The sequence below is a fragment of the Trachemys scripta genome, chromosome 1, assembly GCF_013100865.1.
Source record: "Trachemys scripta elegans isolate TJP31775 chromosome 1, CAS_Tse_1.0, whole genome shotgun sequence".
NCBI classification, from domain to species: domain Eukaryota; kingdom Metazoa; phylum Chordata; order Testudines; family Emydidae; genus Trachemys; species Trachemys scripta.
The window spans coordinates 291,676,752-291,700,299 of NC_048298.1; the positions used below are offsets into that span (position 1 = coordinate 291,676,752).

At 42.1% G+C, this 23,548-nt stretch overlaps 1 protein-coding gene across 1 annotated transcript in view; it reads left to right on the forward strand.

Moving 5' to 3' along the window:
- WDFY2 (WD repeat and FYVE domain containing 2) overlaps positions 1–23,548 on the forward strand; it is a 117,201-nt gene that overhangs the window by 67,332 nt on the left and 26,321 nt on the right. Inside the window, exons 3-5 of the mRNA XM_034758538.1 lie at positions 5,829–5,902; positions 15,597–15,651; positions 20,145–20,295. Of these exons, the coding sequence (XP_034614429.1) occupies positions 5,829–5,902; positions 15,597–15,651; positions 20,145–20,295 (280 nt within the window). The remainder of the gene's footprint in view (positions 1–5,828; positions 5,903–15,596; positions 15,652–20,144; positions 20,296–23,548) is intronic.

A 23,548-nucleotide genomic window follows, 5' to 3' on the forward strand; every position in this document is an offset into this window, starting at 1 on the left:
AAATGATGCACACAACAGGTTGGCATGTCTTCTTTGCTGATGCACCATGTTAAAGTTCTGTCAAGCTGCTGACTCCTTAGCAGGTATGGCTCCTTAAGTCAGTTCACACAGATCTAACAGAAGTGGGGAGTGATTTTTAGAGAGAGGGTACCAGATCTAAGGCAGGTTTCTGCATGGAAACCCTAGGGAGAAAGCTTAGGCTGGTTTGTGTTGTGCTTATGAGTTACCAGTAAAGAAAAAAATAATAGGATGGGGGGAGGGGTAAGTTTGAGCTAAGTGTGCGTGGATTCTATTCAGAGCTGGGTGGAAACCCCACCTGCTCATAGTGTACTGAAAACCAAAGCTATCCTGTGAATCTGAGTTACTAACATGTAACGCTCTTCCCATCTCTCTTCCTCCCTCAGCCTTGCTCTCCAATCAGAGAATATTTACATGTTAAGTTTACATTTTAAGACTTGCTGATTGACAGACCCATCTCTTTACTGGGAAATGCATTGTACCTACTCAGTGTTTAGTTCCCCAGTAATGGCTTTTGTAAGCTTGGAGTCTTAGCACAGCATTGTTGTATTGATGGGTTACTAACATCCTGCAGCAGGAGTATGCAATATTTTTTGACATGTTCCAAACCAAACCAAACATGCTCAATGGGGGAAACACCCCAGTTACTCTATTCAAGAAGGATTCCAGGTGTCCCTGGCAGGCCGTTTCTTCTAACCGCCATCTTGTGTCCATGGGTGAGCTTGTGGGAATCTCAGTGCTTGAGAGGTCTGTATATTCAGTATGTTGCTCAAAAACATACCGGGCCACATCCTCTGCTGGGGTAAAAGTAGGTAGCTCCGTTGAAGTCGATGAAGCTATGCTGATTTATAGCAGCTGCAGTTCTGTTAATCAGACCTAAGCAGTTGTGTTCCCTTACCTAGCTCTGTAGTGGAACAGATGCCTTAGCGGTATGTCATTCATCTGCTTTGGCTGATACTTATTTCTTTAAAATATTTGTATACATTTGTGTTTAAGATTTTTGTTACCTCTGCCCAGATCCCCTAGATCCAGAGGGTTGGGTTTTGTGTCTCTGCAAACGGCGGGTGTCATGAGAAAACATGGGGGCATCTCATTAATTCTGTCTCAAATCAGTTCTGAGCAGGGTAATTTTAGATTTCCCTCTGTCCTCCTGTTCTAATCTTTAAGCCCAATTGACCTGTGGCATGTGAATCCTGCCGCCTACACCACTTGTCACGCAGTCTGAAATGGCTCCCAATTGTGAGTGCCAATTTCAGGTCAGACTGTCAAGGCATATACACCAAACTGGTGGTATAGTCTACAACTAGATTTCACCAAACCAGTAACACATGTGCACTCCTGATCAATCTTTTAGTCTTACCATTTAGTCCCAAACAGTCCCTTTAGGCCAGAGGTGGACAAACTACAGCCCGCGGGCCACATCCGACCCACGGGACCGTCCTGCCCGGCCCTTGAGGCCCCCGTCCCATCCTCTCCTGTCCCCACTCCCCCATAGCCTCAGCTCGCCGTGCCGCCAGCGCTCTGGGCGGTGGGGCTGCGAGCTCCTGCCAGGCAGTGGGGCTGCGAGAGCTGCCGGCATGTAGTAGATTAAATTGCTCCTCGTAGGAATGTGCCACTTACAGAGCACCAGGACTGGCAGCTGTAAGTACACTGTAAGTAGCACATTGCTACGGGGAGCAATTTAATACAGTACACCCCGGGTAGGGAAAGCTGTGGCTCCCCAAACAGCCTGGCCCCTGCCCCCTATCTGCCTCCTCCCAGCCCCCCAGAATCCCTGACCCCTCCCACCCCCCCCCCCTGTTTCTTGTCCCATGACTGCCCCCTCCTGGGACCCCACCCCCATCCAACCCCTCCTGCTCCCTGTCCCCTGACTGCCCTGACCCCTATCCACACCCCTGCCCCCAGACAGGCCCCCTGGGACTCCCACTCCTATCCAGCTGCTCCCTGTCCCCTGACTGCCCCCCCTGGGATCTCCTGCCCCTTATCCAACCCCCCCACTCCCTGCCCCCTTACCATGCCGCTCAGAGCACCAGGACTGGCAGCCGTAAGTAGTACACCGTAAGTAGCACATTCCTACGGGGAGCAATTTAATAACTACACCAGCCCTCCATACAGTTTTGGAACCCTAATGTGGCCCTCAGGCCAAAAAATTTGCCCACCCCTGCTTTAGGCTCTTCAGCCTACCTTGCCACCCAGACAAACTGGGCTTTGTGATACTGGTCACTATACCAAATATCACATCTCATTAAGTTACTCCCAACCCCAAAGGGTCCGTCACTTATTCCAGGTCAATGGATACTCTCGACATCACACCAAAGACAATGCTGGCAGCCAATTTCTCTAGTAAACAACTAAAGGTTTATTAGTTTTTAAAAAAGGAAATGAATTATTGAGAGGTTAAAGCAGGTAAAATACATTAACAGGTGAGTCAAAGTTTATAAGTTTACAATTCTTAACATTTCATTAATCTGCTAAATTTCCAAAAGTTCCTTAGGGTTATCCAGAGTAATTCTAGGGATCTTTGTCCACTTGTTCAGTATTCCACCCTGTTAGCATCCAAAACAGTTCGGAGATGCATGATCGATCACTGAATCCATTCTTATAGCGCCTTTCCTGGGAGAGCAATCTGGCAGGTGTTTTCATTCACAGCATGAACTCTCCTTTTGCTGATTAAATATAAACAAAGTCTCTTAATTTCCATTGTCGAACACAGCAACGCATACTTTGAAGTTAGCGATCTTCTATATTTCCAGTGCTCCATTCTCATGTGATGAGTAAATGTAATGTAAGCACAGTGTGATAGCCAGGAACAATCCTTCATTAGTTTTCATTGTTTACACATCAAGAAAATTCTTATCCAAGTATTCTCACAAAATTTTTGATCTAGGATTAATTAAGTACAGGGATACACATAATGTAAATCGACAGCAATCAACAGTTTGTAGATAAGTGAAGACCATATCATTCGCATTTCCTTTGAAATAAATTAACAATCAAGTGAATTAGTACACTTAACGTTTCTTTGATAATCTCACACAAGCAAATTGGCTTATTGCTCTGACTTGAGCTGGCCTGTCAGCCTCACCCCCACACCCAATTTTGAGGAACATCTTGCACCATCCCCCTTGCGCAATATTTTGGAAAACTTTAGAACTATGGAACATGAGTCGTGCTGTTCTAGCACTTCTTTCTAAGTGCATACAAGTATAATCCTAGGGCTGTGTGGTGTTGCCTGCTGAATTGACACATTGTGTCTTTTCTTTATCATTGTTTCTGAAAGCTATTGGATGGGACATGAGTGATTGTAACCCCCACTGCCCACACACCTCTTACACCAGAAGTGACCTTACTACCTGAGTGTGGAGTGGCATTGCTGTGTTCTTCACACAGTTTCTTTTAGCTTCTCTAGCCAGGAGAAAGCAGCACTGGAGCAGTGACTGTCTAAAAAGACTTGTTAGGGCTGTAGGTGGGGGGACAGATGTCTCTTTGCTACCAGAATGTGCTGAAATCCCTGCTCCCAAACATAGCCATCCCACTAGCATCACATGCATACGTCACTTTGGCATCACTATTCAAAACACAGATGTACAGGATTCTTATTTGTGCTTGTTACTTGTTAGTACGCTGGGAGTGTCTGCGTGAGGAAGAGGGAGAAAGAAGGGCTACAGGACTGAGTCAGATGTCAGCTGTGTGAGTTTCTGCTCTTTGTAAACGGAAATAACTGCATTTACACTAGGGATGCTACCAGTATAACTATTGTGGTTTTGGGGGGAAAAAAAAAAACACCTAATAGAAATAGTTATACTAGGCCTATGTTGTTTAAGTGCTTTTGAATATTTTTACCCAAAAGCTTTTTTTTTTTTTTTTTTTGGTCAGCTCCATTATTGACACATTGTGTGTTTTGGAAAAAGCATAACTTGAAAAATAACTGATTTATTGGAGCCCGCCACTGACAGTGATTTGTAAAAATCTGATTTTCTGTGAACTGTTAATACTATTTGCAATGGTAGTAGAGGTTCTTTAGATTAGATACTATCTAGCACTGGGTCAAAAAATGTAGGGTGGGGATGGTATTTTAAGGATTTTATATAGTCTGGTATGATACAATGATTTTTTTTGAAAGAATAATCATTCGCCTTAAACACTGCCCTGCAATGTTAGAAACCCAGACATAACAGCATTGCGCCAAGCACCAGCAGTTGGAATGACCTCTTAACAGAAATTGCTTTAAATCCACTAAGTAAATGGCAAAATGGTGAAAAGTAAACTTTTCTATTCACCAGTTTCACTTTAATAATCTCTGGTGGTGTTAGTAGCACCACAAAATACTTTTCATTGTGACAGCTTCCTTTTTTAACTGAAGCCTTTTATCTGTTCATTGAGCAGCAAGTTAGACATTCCAAAAAATAAAGTGAAAAAAAAACAACTAATCAGAGCCACTCTTGATCTACTTGATTGAGTGTTGTGCTCTTTGAGTTTCTGTTGCCATAAATTAATCTGTATTCGCCCCTCAATAAATAAATAAATCAATACAATCCTAAACTCCACGTGGTGGTGAAATTTCAGTTAAATGTCTAACACAAACTTTTTCGTATTGTCTTGTCTTCATCTGATTATGCCACAAAATAAAGAACATGAAGGCTCCACTGGATTGATTGATGTTTTGATACCAATCTAGAGAGTTTGTTTAAAACTGTTGAGAAAACAAGTTGAAAATATATAGGGTATTCACTATTTATAGAAGCAAGTGCACATATCTAGTTAGGGGTTGGGGGAGGGCTACAAAAACAGAACAGAAAAATCCAGTGAAAAGCAGTACTAAAAATCTTTAGTTCTTTATTCCTGTGATCAATATAGAATTAATGGTAAAAATCAGAAGGAGCAAGAATTCCTGGCCCCACTGCTAAGATTGCCAGTTGTAATGTTGAACCTGTCCTGCAGAAACTTGATTGAGACGTCAGCTACAGTATTAAGAGGCAAAAAACCCAAAACTATCACTGCACACCTAAATTGGATTAAAAAGGCTGTCTATAAACACAGAGCAAACATCACTCTAATTCTCAGTAGAAAATTCTGACTCTACACCAACATGTTAACATCACCAGATTCTCAAAAGAGCCTGACACTTTTTAAAAAGCAAGCTGCAAGAGTATATCCTGAACATTTGTAGTGTGGTAGTTGTGTAGGGTAATGTGTTTCTAGGGTATTAGATAGAATATTGATTTGAACATACTTTTAGTCATTGGTTACAATGTAATCTAATTATAATAGAGATGATTGACAACTGTAGTTCCATTATGGACTATCTGTCTTCAATTTTGTTGAAACTCAATGATCTTTCAGTCCATAGGAGTTTCCTACTTCAAGAATTTAAACTGATGGGATGTAAACCTTAGAAATAATATTATATTACTTTATAGCTGAAAATCAGAAAATGTAGAAAATTATCTTCAATCATTCTGTTAAATCCACAAAAACTTTAAAACTGAAATGTCTTTAATATTCTTTGAGGGGTCTGTGACCCCACAACTGCTCTTGTATAACATTTTCTGTTTAAATAATTTAATTAAGGGGGAGGGTGGGAAGTGGATCATGAAATAAGGAGTAGTTGTATAGCTACTCATTTATTTCCTGATGTAACAGGGTTTACTGAATAGCATTGCAGGAAGAGTATGTTTATGGTTTTCTGTCATAAGGGGTAAAATAAAGAATAGCCTCATAAGTATGTTAGTTAGATAGGGACTCCAGAGCTTCAAGATCAATGAGAATCATGGTTTTGTTAACTTCATCAACATGTTCATTTTTTTCAGCTCCATGTTCATGCATGTCTTTTAATCCGGAAACAAGAAGGCTGTCCGTAGGTCTAGACAATGGTTCAATCTCAGTAAGTACATATAAATAAGATTTCCCATTGAAATACTTCCCTTTTGAGAAGTATGTATATATTATTGTGCTGAGGAATTTTAATTAGCATTGGCTAAATGACAGATTAACATTGATCCTAGCTACTAATGACACTGACCGCTCTAGTGCAGAAAACAGAAGACCCATGACAAATTTCAAAGTAACTGCTATATAAATTTGAGCTGGGTTTAGAGGAATTAGGCAACTAAACAAATTGTATGGGTTTACTTGTCCAATAACAAGTTTTTAATTTACCAACTTTGATCAAATTATTAATCACTTGTGCTAAATTGGTCTCTGAACACAGCAAATGGGCGTAAAGTTACTCTCAGATCCATATGATGCATCTCAACTCATACAGTTAGCTCTTTATATGTAAAAAGAAGAACAGGAGTACTTGTGGCACCTTAGAGACTAACAAAGGTGCCACAAGTACTCCTGTTCTTCTTTTTGCGGATACAGACTAACACGGCTGCTAGTCTGAAACCTCTCTTTATATGTAATATATAGCACTGTTCCAGAGCACCGTACAAAGACGGGTCCTGGTTACCCTTTTGTTAATTCAGTGTTACGCAGGTGTAATTCTCCTTTGTGAGAGAGAACTTCTTTCCGTGGAGTCCATTCTGATTTACAGCAGTGTGAATGGGTCCATTCTCCTTTCAGTAACTTCTGAGATATCCCCATGCATGTAAAAAGAGCAGAATATTGAAGCAGAGATCTGCCATGTGGATCAAAGGGCCCCATGTTGCCATTTGATTGTAATTATTATGGAAACTGTTACTTGGGCATCTGACTAGACTAAGAGCTGTTTTTAGGGCCTCAGGTGGCAGTGTTGGTCAGAGCAGGAGCGGTGCCAGGGTTTTTGCTGCTCTAGGCGGCAGCGCTCCTCCTCTGAGCATTCGGCGGCGGGGGTCCATTCCGCTCCATCTTCGGGGCACTTCGGCGGTGGGTCCCGGAGCGAGTGAAGGACCCGCCTCCGAATTTCCACCGAAGACCCGGAGCGGAAGGGGCCCCCCCCGCCGAATTTCTGCCGAGGGCGGCAAAATGCCACCCCCCAAATCCTGCCACCCTAGGAGACTGCCTAGGGTCGCCAGCGCCAGCCCTGGGTCAGAGGCATTCTGTCATTCTTTCAAATGAGAATCTTGGTACCGTTATCTGTAGCTTTGATATTTCATGGTCAGACCATTGCCATGTGTTTTACAAGGGGCCATATCTTAACATTGATTTGGAAGCTGGAACAAGTGCCAAAGTTAACTTGCCTTCTTGGTAAGCATGGTGTCCTATAGAGAGCACATGGCCCCCATGCTTTGGGACCTGCCCTGGTTACTTGTGAGCTCTCTGGTAGGTTTTAAGGTGCTGGCTTTGACTTCTAAAGCATGAAATTACCTGGGAACAGCCTGCCCGAGACTGCATCTCCCCATTATATTCTGCTATAGCTGCAGTCAGCAGAAGTGCTGATGCTAAATCCTCATTAATCTAATAAAGGAGGGGTTGACGGGGTGTTTTCTGTAAGGGCTTCATGGAAGTCTTTCCTCCAGTCTGATTTAGTTTGCACTTGTCTTTCAGCACACACTGCACTTGTTTTGCCTGGCCTTTGAGGAAAGGGACGGGGTTAATATACTTACCAGCATAATGGAGTGTTGGTATTTTTGCTCCTGCGTGTGTGAAAGGGGGAGCTGATAGAACTGTGTTTTGCATTTGTAATTCTAAATAATTGATAGGGCACTTGGATCCTCTAGGAAGACGCATGTTATTTATTGTAAAGAAAGTAAATTGAGGGAAAATATGCTGGCTACAATCTCTTAGATTGTACGTTATTGGGTTTGTTTATATACACACAGATTCTATTCTGTCAGGCTATTTTTTCCTTGTGTTGGTCCTTTAAATGCTCTGACAGTACCAGCATCTTATACTAGCAGCAACAGCAAAAATCACATAGCATACAGATTTTTTTTTTGTAATGTTCCCCCAACATCTGAATTAGTCAGGCATTCAGAGGAATATCTGATTGCTAATGGTTCAGAAAGCAGCAGTTATGTTCTAAAATAATTCTAAAATATAGAACAAAATTTCTGGGAAATAGTCCAAGATAACCAACTTTTGACTCAAAGTCCAGACTATTTCAAATGCATCGGTACAGGGCAGCGAAATGCTACTTTCAGAAATCAAGGAAATGTGTTAAAATAATCTCTCTACATGCACTTTTAAAATGAGACTGATTCCAGTAATATGCCTGGCATTTTGGTGAATGGGGTAGTGCATTGTAAGAAGGAGGATGTTTGTATATAGAGAGGCAGTATTACCGTCAAAATCAGTAGAGGGACAGATTTTTCACCAGAGCTGGTGAAAAAGAGCTGGAAGACTCGTGGCTGAGATGAATTACTGTTATGTTTCCATTTAACTTAACCTCTAGCTAAAAGTTAATTAGAATCATTCACCCATTTGTCATGGAATAAAACAAAATGGATGATAAACTTCCCTCCTTTTGCTGCTAGAAGTGACACAAGTGGTTATTTTCAAACTTTATAACTTGTCAGCTTGGAAGTTTAAATTTATAAGCAGAACCTTTAGACAAGATGACAGATTATGTCTCACAGTTGATTTTAATCACCACTGTCAGATTGCATACTTCCTTAGGAAATGGTGGCACTTAAAACAAAATCATGTTGTATTATTTTTTTCTTGTGCTCCCACTTTGCAACCCCTTCCCCAAATCTTGGCCTGAAGTTGGGAAAGCTGTCTTTGAAGAGTACCTCTCATTCCATTGCTCACTCCAAATCTTCAGGGCTATTTCAGGTCCCTTAGAAGCCAAGGGACTCTTCCCTCCAAAAAGAAACTTTCTGCTTCAACATGAAGGAAAATTAAGCTTTGAAGGAGATGCCAGTCTCCCACGCAAGTGGCTGTGAAGAAGAAACCTCCCTTTTTATAAAGGTATCTTAAAAGCTCTGCCTCCCTTAATGGTAAGGACATTTATACACTGTCACTTATTCTCCTACTATTCTTGTTGCAAGCAAAGATCTTGCATGATCTCACGGCTTGTCTTCATGAGCTTCTAATGCATAGCAGGCTAATATGTGGTAGACTTACACTCCCGCTTGATTCAAACTCGGCGTTTGTTTGGACAGCAAGCCCTCAGTTAGGCCTCAAGGAAAAGATCCCATCAAACACCCCGTTCAGAACAATGACTCTTTACCATCAGGAAGAATTGATCTTAACATCTTCTATCATTTGCTCCTGCTAGATATTTAGAGACTTAGTCATATGGCGCACTTTCAGTGTCTGTAACTGAATAACTCATGTTGGCTTGCTAACCCAGATTGTCAGTTAGAATATCTCTTTCCTCAAGAGGCAAGAAGATTAAATCATAGTTTACGTCACCCTCCCAGCCCGTTGATCTGATTCGTATTCTGTACAGAATGAGTTACTTCAAAACTTGAGATCTTAAACTTTATTTTGCTTCTGGAATATATCCTGTGAATTCTACTCTGCAAACTAGATCAAGGAGACTGTTTTAAACCCAGAATGAAAATCCTACTTCAAATCCAAACTCTGTGCAGCAGCCCCAACTTTTTCTGCATTTTCTGAAATCTTTTAATCCTTAATATCCTTAATCCTGAGCAATATTTCCCAGTTAAAAAAAACCCCACTTTGATCATCTTTCATAATGTCCCTTGGGGGATAAACAAAATCTTACTGTTGACTATGCAATTACAGTTATCTTTTAAAGACCCTTCATCTTTTTCTAATCCTGAGGCCAATCTTTTTACCTCTGGGGGAATGTACTCGCTACCCCACTCCAATAAAAATGCTGTCAGACAGCCTTTTAAATAAGAGTGTAAAATGGAACCTACCTCTGGATATCTGTGTCCAAACTGTATAGTCTGTCAAGTGGGATTATGAGATCATTGGGCCAAGGCCCATTTTTTCTGCCTCTTCTACAACACTGAGCACTCTGTTAGTAGCTAACATAAATAATGTGTGAGGATAGTAGACTCTCAATCTGCTCATTGATTGTCAAGAGAGTACTATTAGGATGCCTATGTGGCCAAATTCAAGATTTTCAGATTGGAAAATATTAAAATTCACAAAGGATATTACTTTAATTAAAATTTTGAGGGAAAATATTGGCCTCTCTATCTCAACTATTATTCAAAGGTTTATATGTGGCAATGTTGATGCCTATACTGCACCAAATAAGACAAAATCATTCTTGCCTACTCAAGATTCTTCTCCCCAGTTCATGAAGGCTTTTGTAGTGGATCCAGCACTGGAATAGGCTTCCAAGGGAGGTTGTGGACTCCCCATCATTGGAAGCTTTTAAGAACAGATTGGGCAAACATCTATCTGGGATGGTCTAGGGTTATGTGGTCTTCCCTGAGCACAAGGGGCTGGAATTAATGACTTCTCAAGGTCCCTTCCAGCCCTACATTTTTATCATTCTGTGACTGACTAAATAAGTGTATCTAGAAACAAATCAGACTAATATTTGAAGGGTTCATCATAGCAAACAGCCTAGGTAAGAAGAATCTAACAGACTTCTGAAGAGCCCAATTACCTTGCCAACCAAAAATTTGTTTATAGCAGCAACTTCCATCCTGATAGGCAATATGTGTAACCAGTGTGGGCATTCAGAATTGTAAGTGGATGTGGAAGAACTCTTTATTTGAACAAACAAACAAACAAAAAAAGCTTTTGTTTACAACCCATTGTCGCTAGCCACAGAAGAGCAACAGCCAGTTATCTTGGGGTCCATCTTTGTCAGATGTATTCTCCTCCGATTTAAGTAGTGATAGGTCCAATCCAAATGCATTTCCCTAAACACACACACCCCGAGTGTTCAACTAACTGTTGTCAATTTATTTTTTTCCACACACACCCCCCCCCCGGTAAATTCAAACACCACTTCTAATTTCAATTCCTGAGGAAAGTACTGTGGAAATAACCCTTACAATTTGTGACAGATGTGTTCTGAACTTTGTGGGTGACCTCTATCTTTATGATGGACGGAGCCAGAAAGTTGTCTAACAACAACTGGCAATCAATTGCTTTGACAATAGAACCATATTCCATGAAAATAGCAAACTTACATTTATTTTTATAATATAGCTATGGTTAGAAAAATGAAAATTTACCTTTGTACAGTTTTTAGAAATGAAATCCAGTGTTCTCAAAGTGGAGACTAAACAAAACATATAGGTGCAGTAGGCATGAACTTCATGAGTAGGGCACCCTATATTAAAATACTTGTCCATTGGAGCAACCAATTCAATCATTTTTTACAAGGATAGGGGAATGAAAATGCAGTAAAAGAAAACCAAAGGTCAAAAGGGGGAAGGGAAGCAGAAAATAAAAAAAAAATGTTGGGGAAACACCCAAGAATGTATAAAGAAGAAAGAATACAAGGTAAGAATGAGATATAGCTATGGATTTTGTATGGAAAGGAAGAAAAGATTAAAAACTATGGATTGTGTTCAGGTTAATGGAACATTTTTTCTTATACATTGAACCTCCTCTTTTTAAGAAAGGAAAGGGGGGGTTAAAGTTTGTGTATAATGATAGTTTGTCTATTTTATATCTCTGTGTTACTAGCAAATATCTATCCACAATGTATTAAAGCACAAGTAGGTAATCAATACATTGGTAATCCTTATTCCACTTTCACCTTTGCTAGACAGTGACCATATTATTCCCTATACCACAACGCCGTAATACTTTGTTACAAAGCATTTGCAAAGTCTTTCACTGAAGACTACTAGTGATTAATTGGTAGTTAGGTAATATGACCATAAGGCAAAATTGGAACTAGTTATGGATGTACATTGTATGTATACCATCTTACTTCCTTTTGGAAAAATGTGGAAGGTTAATTTGAGATGGGTGAAGACAGTGATGAGACTGGAGTTCACGTGTTGCTGATAGTTATATTAGTAGATGTGCAGGTAGATGTGGGTCTTGAGAACCCAACCACATCAGCCACACCATCAGGGACTCATTCACCTGCACATGTACTAATGTTGTTATATATGCCATCATGTGCCAGCAGTGCCCCTCTGCCATGTACATTGGCCAAACCAGACGGTCTCTACGTAAAAGAATAAATGGACACAAATCGGACATCAGGAATGGTAACATACAAAAGCCAGTAGGAGAGCACTTCAATCTCCCCGAACATTCTATAACAGATTTAAAAGTAGCCATACTTGAACAAAAACGCTTCAGAAACAGACTTAAAAGAGAAACTGCAGAACTAAAATTCGTTTGCAAATGTAACACCATTAATTTGGGCTTGAATAGGGACTGGGAGTGGCTGGCTCACTGCAAAAGCAGCTTTGCCTCTCCTGGAATTGACACCTCCTCATCAATTATTGGGAGTGGACTACATCCACCCTAATCGAATTGGCCCTGTCAACACTGGTTCTCCGCTTGTGAGGTAACTCCGATCTATTCATGTGTCATTATATAATGCCTGCATCTGTAATTTTCACTCCATGCATCTGAAGAAGTAGGTTTTTTTACCCACGAAAGCTTATGCCCAAATAAATCTGTTAGTCTTTAAGGTGCCACCAGATTCCTTGTTTTTGTAGATACAGACTAACATGGCTACCCCCGATACTTGACACTATTGGGTATGTGACTGGGATCATTGTTGTCACACTAATGTAGCTACCTCTGGTTCAAAACCCTTGAATGCATGCACCACTGCAGTGTCATATGGAGCTTTAAACTTAAAGGTTAATAAGGTAGGAATGTTTAACTGTTACACATTGTGGCAAGTAAAGCTAATTTATTTTTTCAGGTAACGTCAGGAAAGTTAAATAACCCTTCACACCAAGGAACCTTGGTCTAAATTAATATTATTGTAAAGCACTTGATGCTTTGGTTAGATTGTTAGGATCTTTAGGGCAATAACTAATCAAAACTAACATTAATGGTGGAGCAATTTCTTGCTGCTCTGAGGGCGAAAATGTCATGGTGACCTTGGGCTAGAAATTCAGCGCAGTTAATAGATTTGTTACCACTGTTAACTGTGCTCTGAATTGTAGTCTGCTGGTGCCAGGGGATAGCCATTGTGAAATGATTAGAGTAAGGGAACAGTAGGGTGAAGTAGGGCAAGTCAAGAGAACGCAATTATACAATTATAATTAACTTGCCAAGGAAACCTACAAACATAAAACACTTGCTTTTGTGCTCTGTTGCTGCATAAACTGGTAAGACAACCAGTCACATTTCATTTCTTCGGTCCAGTGTTTGTAGCCTTTGACTGACAGGCTGTAATATTCATTAATCTGACCTCAATTTTAGTGGATCATATCCAGTGCCTTGGTATAATGGCCTCTTTTAGAGGAAGATTGCTCTGTTACTATTGTGAAATGGTTGTCTAAGAGCCATTTTACTGTAGGCTGATTTTGGATTAAATTGGCCACCATTTTAAAGAGTTAACATAGCCCTATAGCTACTTCACAGTGAGATCTGAGATGACCTTGGCTATTCCGTGAAACTTGGAAGCTATAGGGAAACATTGGCTTTTTTTAAATAACTACCAGGTCTCTAGTCAAAGAATGGCTTTTATTATTTTTTATATACAATAGACTTTTCTTTACAAATAGATTGCAGTACTAGTCATTCGTTCATTGTTTTGGCAGTTCTTGCAAATTGGATACCCCAGTACTCTGTGGCTTTTAAAACTTATTTATTTTAAACACTTTTACTTAGCCCTGGTCTACACTGGGGGAATCGATCTAAGTTACGCAACTTCAGTTTCGTGAATAACGTAGCTGAAGTCGACGTACTTAGATCGACTTGCGGTGGTGTCTTCACCGCGGTGAGTCGACTGCTGCTGCTCCCCCATCGACTCTATCTGCGCCTCTCGTGGTGATGGAGTACAGGAGTCGACGGGAGAGTGCTCGGGGGTCAATTTATCGCGTATCGATCGCTGCCCGCCAATCCAGTGGGTAGTGTAGACATACTTTGAGTCTCATTTTTCCCCTTACTCTGTGCTACCTTCACCTATTTCAGTTTCTGTGATCCTCTCCCCTTTCACTGAAGTCACAATAAGGATGATTTTTTCCCCAGTGTCACTGTTGCTCTTTTCTTCTCATGAAGTCTCTCAACACTTACTGTCTTGTGCATTTTTAGCTTTCTCTCACTTGCTCCTGAGTGTTGACTAAGCCTGTACCCATTTCGTGCACCTATTTCCCTATGAAAGGACTCCATGAGCTTCAGCCCCAAAGTTATGCCATACTGCTTGAACATGTCACCTTCACTTGTTTTTTGTCTAGTTCAGTGGTCTCCAAACTTTTTTGATCGCGCACCCCTATCAGTAAAAAATTTTTGAGCACGCACCCCCTGCCGCGCCAAAGCAAAAAAAAAAAAATGCTGCTTCTGCTGCGCACCCCCAAGGATCCTCTTGCGCACCCCCACTTTGGAGACCACAAGTCTAGTCCATTATAAGTCACTTTTTTAGTGTCTCTGCCCACCATCAATCTGAAAATAAATTCATATGATCCTACCACAAAGCACAAACTCTGAGATCTGGGTATTAAGCCATTGGAATCCAGTATCACAAGACTTCTATCTGATTCTTTTAATTGAGGCCAGTTAGTTTCCTGTATTTTGATCTGTTCTTCCTCAAAACTCAAGCAGACGAAGGACACTGGTGCTCCCTGTAAATACTAACTTGCATGGGGTTTGCCGCTCTGTGCTCCAAAGGCTGGAGACTGTTCCTCAGGTTTTATTGTATGCTGATATTTTCATAAATAGTTCTTAAGCTGTTAATGTAACTTCTGTTGCTTTTTTAAATCGGCACAAACCTGAGCAGCATTGGGAGGCTGACAACCTCCTCTGATGTGAATGCTCCTGTAACTGGCAAAACAAGTGCTCGAGGCTGAGGATCCAAACCACTCCTCCTCTCCCATCTAGAGAGAGCTTGTAATAATTCATGGCATCCCACATACACACAGATGTAACTGTTTGCAGCCTTGTATAAACACCAAAAAAGGAGAAATATTGAGTTTAAGGATGGTACAAAGGGATATAGACTCACCAGTGGGATGAAATTAAGCAAAAGGAAATATGGCCTTAATATCTGTGAAAACTTCTCAACACACAGATCTGTTGAGATTTGAAACTAGATGGAACACAATGAGGAATAATCTAACACTGGTAAGGGGTTGGACTAGGGCTGTTGCGTCTCTAAATTGAATTACAGGTACCTGGGTTCTGACCTATTTTTAATCAGAAGAGGGCAGTAGTACACAGACACACACCATTGAATTGAAGCCCCAGTTGGCTTGAGAAACTAAAGTACTTGGGATGCATTTGATCCCAGGTCTCCCATTCTGTGGCATGTTGTTGGCTAATAGCTAAGTCATTAACTTGGGCCAGCTTGCTTTTAAATTTTTTGGTTGCCACTTTTCCCACCTCCATTTCATTCAAAGTCACTATTGTGAAATCACTTATTGGGCAGATTGCAAAGGTGAAATACTCTGGTAGTAGTGGAATTTAATAGTCATTTATTTATTTTAAGGGAAACTATTTATTTGTATTGGACAACAGCATTCTAGTTAATGTTGGATTTGAACTTGGTAGAAAATTTATATTTTATGTAAATTCAAATAGAGCACAGACTTATTTGCAAATATTTCACATTTCTAAACATTATTTTATTTTTACAGGAGTTTATTTTAGCAGAAGATTACAACAAGATGACACCAGTTAAAAGTTACCAGGGTAAGAAATGCAATCAGTCTTTGTTAGCAGAGTTATATTTTACATTTGTTAATGTCATCAATTGCTTTTTAAAAAAAAACAACCCTTTTTCTCTTTTGCAGTAGAAGGGAGGAAAGTGTTATTTCCTGTAATTATTGATTTACTAATATAAAACCTTGGTTTGTCATTGGATTGATACTATACTGTGTTCTGAGATTACAAAAGTGAAAAAACAATGATTTGAATTGTCAGACACATAGAAAAACATAAACTGTTGAGCAATAGTCAACATGGTTTCTGTAAAGGGAAATCGTGTCTTACTAATCTATTAGAGTTCTTTGAAGGGGTCAACAAACATGTGGACAAGGGGGATCCAGTGGACATAGTGTACTTAGATTTCCAGAAAGCCTTTGACAAGGTCCCTCACCAAAGGCTCTTACGTAAATTAAGCTGTCATGGGATAAAAGGGAAGGTCCTTTCGTGGATTGAGAACTGGTTAAAAGACCAGGAACAAAGAGTAGGAATTAATGGTAAATTCTCAGAATGGAGAGAGGTAACTAGTCGTGTTCCCCAAAGGTCAATCCTCGGACCAATCCTATTCAACTTATTTATAAATAATCTGGAGAAAGGGGTGAACAGTGAGGTGGCAAAGTTTGCAGATGATACTAAACTGCTCAAGATAGTTAAGACCAAAGCAGACTGTGACGAACTTCAAAAAGATCTCACAAAACGAAGCGATTGGGCAACAAAATGGCAAATGAAATTTAATGTGGATAAATGTAAAGTAATGCACATTGGAAAAAATAACCCCAACGATACATACAATATGATGGGGGCTAATTTAGCTACAACAAGTCAGGAAAAAGAACTTGGAGTCATCGTGGATAGTTCTCTGAAGATGTCCGCACAGTGTGCAGAGGTGGTCAAAAAAGCAAACAGGATGTTAGGGATCATTAAAAAGGGGATAGAGAATAAGACTGAGAATATATTATTGCCCTTATATAAATAGATGGTACACCCACATCTCGAATACTGCGTACAGATGTGGTGGTCTCCTCTCAAAAAAGATAAACTGGCACTAGAAAAGGTTCAGAAAAGGGCAACTAAAATGATTAGGGGTTTGGAACGGGGCCCATATGAGGAGAGATTAGAGGCTAGGACTCTTCAGCGTGGAAAATGGGAGACTAAGGGGGGATATGATAGAGGTAAGTAAAATCATGAGTAATGTGGAGAAAGTGGATAAGGAAAAGTTATTTACTTATTCCCATAATACAAGAACTAGGGGTCACCAAATGAAATTAATAGGCAGCAGGTTTAAAACAAATACAAGGAAGTTCTTCTTCACGCAGTGCACAGTCAACTTGGGGAACTCCTTACCTGAGGAGGTTGTGAAGGCTAGGACTATAACAGCGTTTAAAAGAGAACTGGATAAATTCATGGTGGTTAAGTCCATTAATGGCTATTAGCCAGGATGGGTAAGGAATGGTGTCCCTAGCCTCTGTTTGTCAGAGGATGGAGATGGATGGCAGGAGAAAGATCACTTGATCATTGCCTATTAGGTCCACTCCCTCTGGGACACCTGACATTGGCCACTGTCAGTAGACAGGATACTGGGCTAGATGGACCTTTGGTCTGACCCGGTATGGCTGTTCTTATGAGATCACTTATGTTCATAAGAATTAATGTTAGTGCAGGGGCTAGGTTCCAGGGGAAACCCCCACCCCACCCCACATACACACTGTAAGTTTTTAAGCAAACAATTTAATACTGGTACACAGTGATGATGGTTGTGAAGCTTGGTTGAGGTGGAGAGTCAGAGGGTGGGATATTTCCCTTACTGCTAAATGATGAACTTGCAATTGGCTGAGCCCTCCAGGGTTAACTCTCTCACTCTACAAGGCAGCAGGAATGGAGGGAGAGGTGCGCATTTCCCCTTAAGTACACTGCCTTGTTAATTAGATCAGCTTGCTGAGACTGCAGCTGCTGCAAGCTCCCCCCGTCTTGAGCTGTGGTGTGTCCCCCCTGCTCTATGGAAGATGGGGTAAGCAGGGTGCAGGGGAACACCCTGACATTAGCCCCCCTCTTCTTTCCCTCCCCCCCCTCCCCCCCCCGCACAGCAAGCAGGAGTCTCAGGGAGCAGCTCCAAGGCAGAGGGCAGGAGCAGCACATGGCAGTCGGGGGAGGGACAGCTGAACTGCTGATTGGTAGCCTGCTGGGCAGCTGCTGCACAGGGAACTTAGGGGAACGGGAAGCGGATAGGGGGGCTGCCGGTCCACCCTGGTTCCAAGCCCCCACCAGCCAGCTCCAATGGGCTGCTCTTCCTGCAAGCAGTAGACAAAGCAGGCAGCTGCCAAATGACGTTATAAGGGAGCATTACACAACTTTAAACGAGCATGTTCCCTAACTGATCAGCAACGAAACAACGTTAACCGGGACAATTTTAAGTGAGGAGTTACTGTACATCTTAAGTTTTAGTCTAGTAAACTGGCCCATTTGCTAAAGAAGTTTGGAGGCCACTGTTAGAGCCACATGTGTTAATTGTGTTACTAGGCCATGAGGAACCTGATCCTGAAAAGTGGGGGAACTAGTGACAGATGTTTACACAGATTTTACATCCTTGACTAGAACTAATTCCTCCATAGGATTCAACAGACAGTGTGCATATATTTGTGTAGTGTATGCAACAACAAAAATCTGTGCTTTATTTGGGGATTGTATTCTGAGTAATTTTGCTTTTTAAAAAAATACCAGTTTAGAATACAGCTGCAAAGATATTTGATCTCTTTCCAATGTCAACTTTCACATTGACAGCCTGGTTTGGCTGACATATGTCTCAAAGTCCCAGAACAGTAATAAAGCAATAGGTTTGTGTATTGAGGAGTATGGCATTCACTTTTATGACACAGCTAGGAATAAATCTGTACGTTTTTTTTTCAAACCACTTTTTTTACTTAAATCTGTTCAGTCAGCACTTCACAGATCAGCCCAGAGGTCACTGATTTAAAGAATCAGTGATAGGTAGAGCACTGTTTCTTAGGTTAAAAGCTGTTGAGGGTTTTATTTATGTAGAACTACAAATCTATTTGTTCAGCTGTTTTATTGATATTGACCAGCTGTGATCTTTATATAGCACTTATTTCAACATCCTATTTGAATAACTTTCTGGTGTGCCATATGTGTACGCAGTTTTCATGTGCACTGTTTGCATCTCACCTGTAACATCAAGTGGTGGGACAGAATACCAAACATCAAAGTCCTGGACCAGCCCCTGCGTGACTAGCATTGAATCTGTTATCATAGAGGGGCAACTTGGCTGGGCTAGTCACCTCATATGCCTGGACAATACGATTCCCCAAAGCAATGCTTTATGGACAGTTGAAAACGGGAGCACGTGTGCTGGGGGACCAGTGAAAGCAATATAAACACAGTCTCCAAGCTCACCTAAAAGCTGACAAGTCAACCCAAATGCAGGGGAAACTGCTGCTGCCAAGGGCAGCAGGCCTATTGGTCTGCCATTAAAGCCATTGAGAACAGCAGAACAGAAAAAGCCAAGGGAGGTGGGAGTTAAGAAAGCAGGCTGTGGCAAAAACATGCAGCCACATCTGCCTGATGTGCGGACGCATTTGCAGATCCCTCGTCGGTTTCCATTCACACAAGGAGATGCACTGAAACAAACTAACTCTGATTTGTCATCTGTGACCAGGACTCCAACAATGTGTGTACAGTGCTAAAACTCTTCTTTAGTTTAAGGCTGTGTCTATGCTAAATCTTCAGAAAACTTGTGATTGCATTTCCACCTGTGCAGTCCCACCAGTGATAGCAATGCTGGGAGTGTAGACAGGGCATGGGCGTTTGTACCACTATGTTATCTAAGTCTGCTCAGTAGGTCTAAAAATCCCAGCCTTGAGTCCTGCCATGCTAGCATTACCAGTGGTGATACTGCAGTGATAGGAGTTTTCCTGAAAAATGCAAGTGTAAGCAAAAGTATATTACAGTAGCACCGCAGAGTTATGAACATCTCAGGAATGGAGGTTGTTCGTAACTCTGAACATTTAAAAAATGTTACATTGTTTAAAACTGAACATTGACTTAATACAGCTTTGAAACTTTACTAAGAAGAAAAATGCTGCTTTCCCTTTATTTTTTTAGTAGTTTACATTTAACATAGTACTGTACTGCATTTACTCTTTTTTTGGTCTCTGATGCTGCCTGATTGAATACTTCCGGTTCCAAATAAGATGTGTGGTTGACTGGTCAGTTCGTAACTCTGGTGTTCGTACTGTATCATACAGACATAAGGCTTGCAAGATTGGGCTGTTACATATGTAGTTAGTCACATGACCAATCCTATTAGGACATCAGTTAGGCTTACAGGTGTGAATAAAGGCTTGCAGGATTGGACCCTAGAAGTGGTTTGGTGGGAAGGGATTAATGTTCGTGGATTTTTTTGGATAGCAGAGGGGTGACTCTCTTCAGTGTTATATGTCTGTTTGTTTTTCTGCTTGATTTTCCAGCTCACCAAGGCAGGGTTATGATGATTCTGTTTGTCCTGGAGATGGAATGGGTGTTAAGCACAGGACAGGACAAGCAATTCACATGGCACTGCTCGGAGAGTGGGCAGCGGCTCGGAGGGTATCGCACCAGTGCGGGGGCCTGCGGCCTGCAGTATCCTTTGTTAACATCTTAGCTTTTCTCTGATTCTTTTGTCTTTGCACGTCTTTGTTTAAAACAGCCATTTTCAGGCCTCCATCATCTTAACCATCTATATTCAAAACCTTACAAGGAAATAATTTTTAAAACTCAGTTAAAAATTGTCAGCCCTCATAGCTTTGTCCACTTTATGCATGAGGTATATTTAGATTTAAACATTTATTTTTAAAAACTCTGTGACCTATCCATTCTTAAAAGCTGCATCCTATTGTGGTCTCATTGTAAGGTAGAGATTGATGGGAGCGTCATTTAAAACACGCTTTTTCTTTTGGGAATTATAATAGCAGCAAAGTAGGTCAATGATCGGGTCCAAGCGTGTGTGCATGCATGGCAAAAATTAAATGACTTAATATGAAATAATGAGCGCATATTCTCTACCTTGGAACAGAACAATATGCTTTTGAAATATGGGCTCAGCTGGAGAGTAAATGATTCCTAAAATGTTACTCACAAACAGGCTAATTCTCCAAGATCTGCCCCTAGTTGCCTGATGAAAGAAATGTCAACTCTCTCCTTTGATCAGTGATACATTGTAAGTTTTAAAAAACAGTCTTTTAGAAAGACTGAGACAATGGAGATTTCAATGAGTTGTTAGTGAAACTGCTCTTATAGTGTCTACAGTGCAGTAACAGCCCATTTTACTAGTTCATGAGAACCTGAAGATCAAATTGACTTGAAACCAATTTCTGTACAAACAAGTGAAATTGACCAGCCTCTTTGCCCAGGCTAAGTGAAATGCAAAAAAGTATAAATAGTGAAGAGTAAATTCCACTTCTAAAATATTGTCCTTATTAGTGTTAAGTGTTGATTAACACAGGATCTTGTTGTCATTTCTTCTGGATAGTTCCCTTTAGGGGTCTGGGAACTCTTCCCACAGCTTGGAAACCATTTGAACTGGACCCTTAGATCATGTCTGGGGGGGAGGGATAGCTCAGGGGTTTGAGCATTGGCCTGCTAAACCCAGGATTGAGAGTTCAATCCTTGAGGGGGCCATTTAGGAATCTGGGGCAAAAATCTGTCTGGGGATTGGTCCTGCTTTGAGGAGGGGGTTGGACTAGATGACCTCCTGAGGTCCCTTCCAACCCTGATATTCTATGATTCATGTCAGAACAGCCGCTCCTGTGTTTGTATTAACACCAACAAATATAAGTAATAGACTGGTAATGCTAACAACCCCTTTACCCTGTTAATTCCATACTCTGTTCTCTGCTGTGCCTCTTGTTTCAGAGTACATAGTTCTTTGGGTATGTCTACATTACGAAAAAAAAACATCTGCAGCAGAGAGAGAGACTCGGAGCCTGGGTCTATAGCAGGGGTCTCAAACTCAATTTACCGTAAGGCCAATGCCAGTCCTCAAATCCTCCCAGTGGGCCAATAATGTCACTGAAGATGGTGTTCAGAAAAGAAAACATTTATATTGTATTTTTTATTTTGAATTTCTTAGAAATAATAAAGCTGTCATACAACTTTATACAATTCTTCATCTGTCAGAGTGGTTTTAGTGTTTGCCAGACACCTGGCAATGCTTCAGTTCTGTCAGTTGGTTGATGTTTGGCCTCCGTGACTGAGTAGTTGAAACCTTCAGGATTGCAGCAAGTTGTGCGTCAGATAGTTGTGTTTGGTATTTTGACTTACTTTTTTTCCACAATGAATATAAACAATGCTGCCTCCATGGCTGACTCTGCCTGGCAACTAATGATGAGATCTCTGTCCCTCTTCCCCAGCCAGTGGGAGCTATGGTGAGTGGGGGGCGCACTACAGGGGCGGAGCCTACAGTAGACATTGCCAGCAACTATCTGCCTGGGTCTGTCCTCCTGTGTCTCCTCCATGGGCCACAGATGGCCCGCAGCCCAGGAGTTTGAGACCCTTGGTCTATAGACTCTCATTTGTAGGTCTTGCACTTCAATGCTAAAAATAGCCATGTAGACAGTTATGTCTGAAACTCAACCCCTTTCCCAGGCTTCAGAGCCCAGAGCAGGAACGTCTATGCGGCTATTTTTAGCGCCGTAGCACAAGCCCAAGTCTGTACCCGGCTCTGAGACTCATTGTTGTGGGCTTTTTGCTGTGTGAATGTACCCTTTGATTATAAAAGACATTAGTGCAATGCAGCCTGTCAATGCTAATAACCCAGGGAGGGCAAACTTTTTGGCCTGACGGCTGCTTCGGGTTTCTGAAATTGCATGGAGGGCCAGTTAGGGGAGGCTATGCCTCCCCAAACAGCCAGGCATGGCACAGCCCCCACCCCCTATCCGACACCCCCCACTTTTCACCCCCTGACGGCCCCCCCTGCTCTCTGTCCCCTGACCGCCCCTGGACCCCCCACCCCTAACTGCCCCCCTGCTGCCCCATCCAAACCCCCTCTCCTTCCTGACTGCCCCCCCCCCCAGGACCCCTCCCCCATCCACCCCCCCCCCCCCCCGGCCCCCGGCCGCCCCCCGGAATCCCCCCCCCTGACTGCCCCCTGCCGCCCCATCCAACCCCCTCTCATTCCTGACTCTCCTCCCACCACCCCCCGGGATCCCTGCCCCCATTCAACCTCCCTGTCCTCTGACCACCCCAACCCCTATCCACACCACTGGCCTCTGACCAGCACCCCAAACTCCCCTGCCCTCTATCCAACCCCCCATGCTCCCTGCCCTCTGACCGCGCTGCCTGGAGCAGTGCTGGCGGTGCGGCTGCTCCAGGACAGGCAGCCGTGCCGTCCGGCTGGAACCAGCCATGCCCCACGCAGCACGGAGAACCAGGTCAGGCCACAGCTCTGCAGCTGCGCTGCCCCAGGAGCTTGCAGTCCCGCCTCCCAGAGCATTGCACCGGTGGCGCAGTGAGCTGAGGCTGTGGGGAAAGGGGAACAGCCGAGATGGGGCCTGGGGCTAGCCACCCGGGCCAGGAGCTCAGAGGCCGGGCAGGAGGGTCCCACGGACTGGATAGTTTGCCCACCTCTGTAATAACCCCATAGTTTGCCCACCTCTGTAATAACCCATTCCTCAAATATATGAGGTGCAACTAAAATTAGATTGAGGGGATCTAACCTGTCAAAATGGATTATTCCAGTAATTGGTTGTAATCTTGCCATGTTTAGACCACACTTCAGGATGCACCTGTTCAAACTGGCATTTCCCCAAATATGTCATAAAACACAAACCAGCTCTCTCAAAGAACAGCCACTGCCACCTACTAGAAACCATTTTAGAAGGAAGGAGGAGTCATC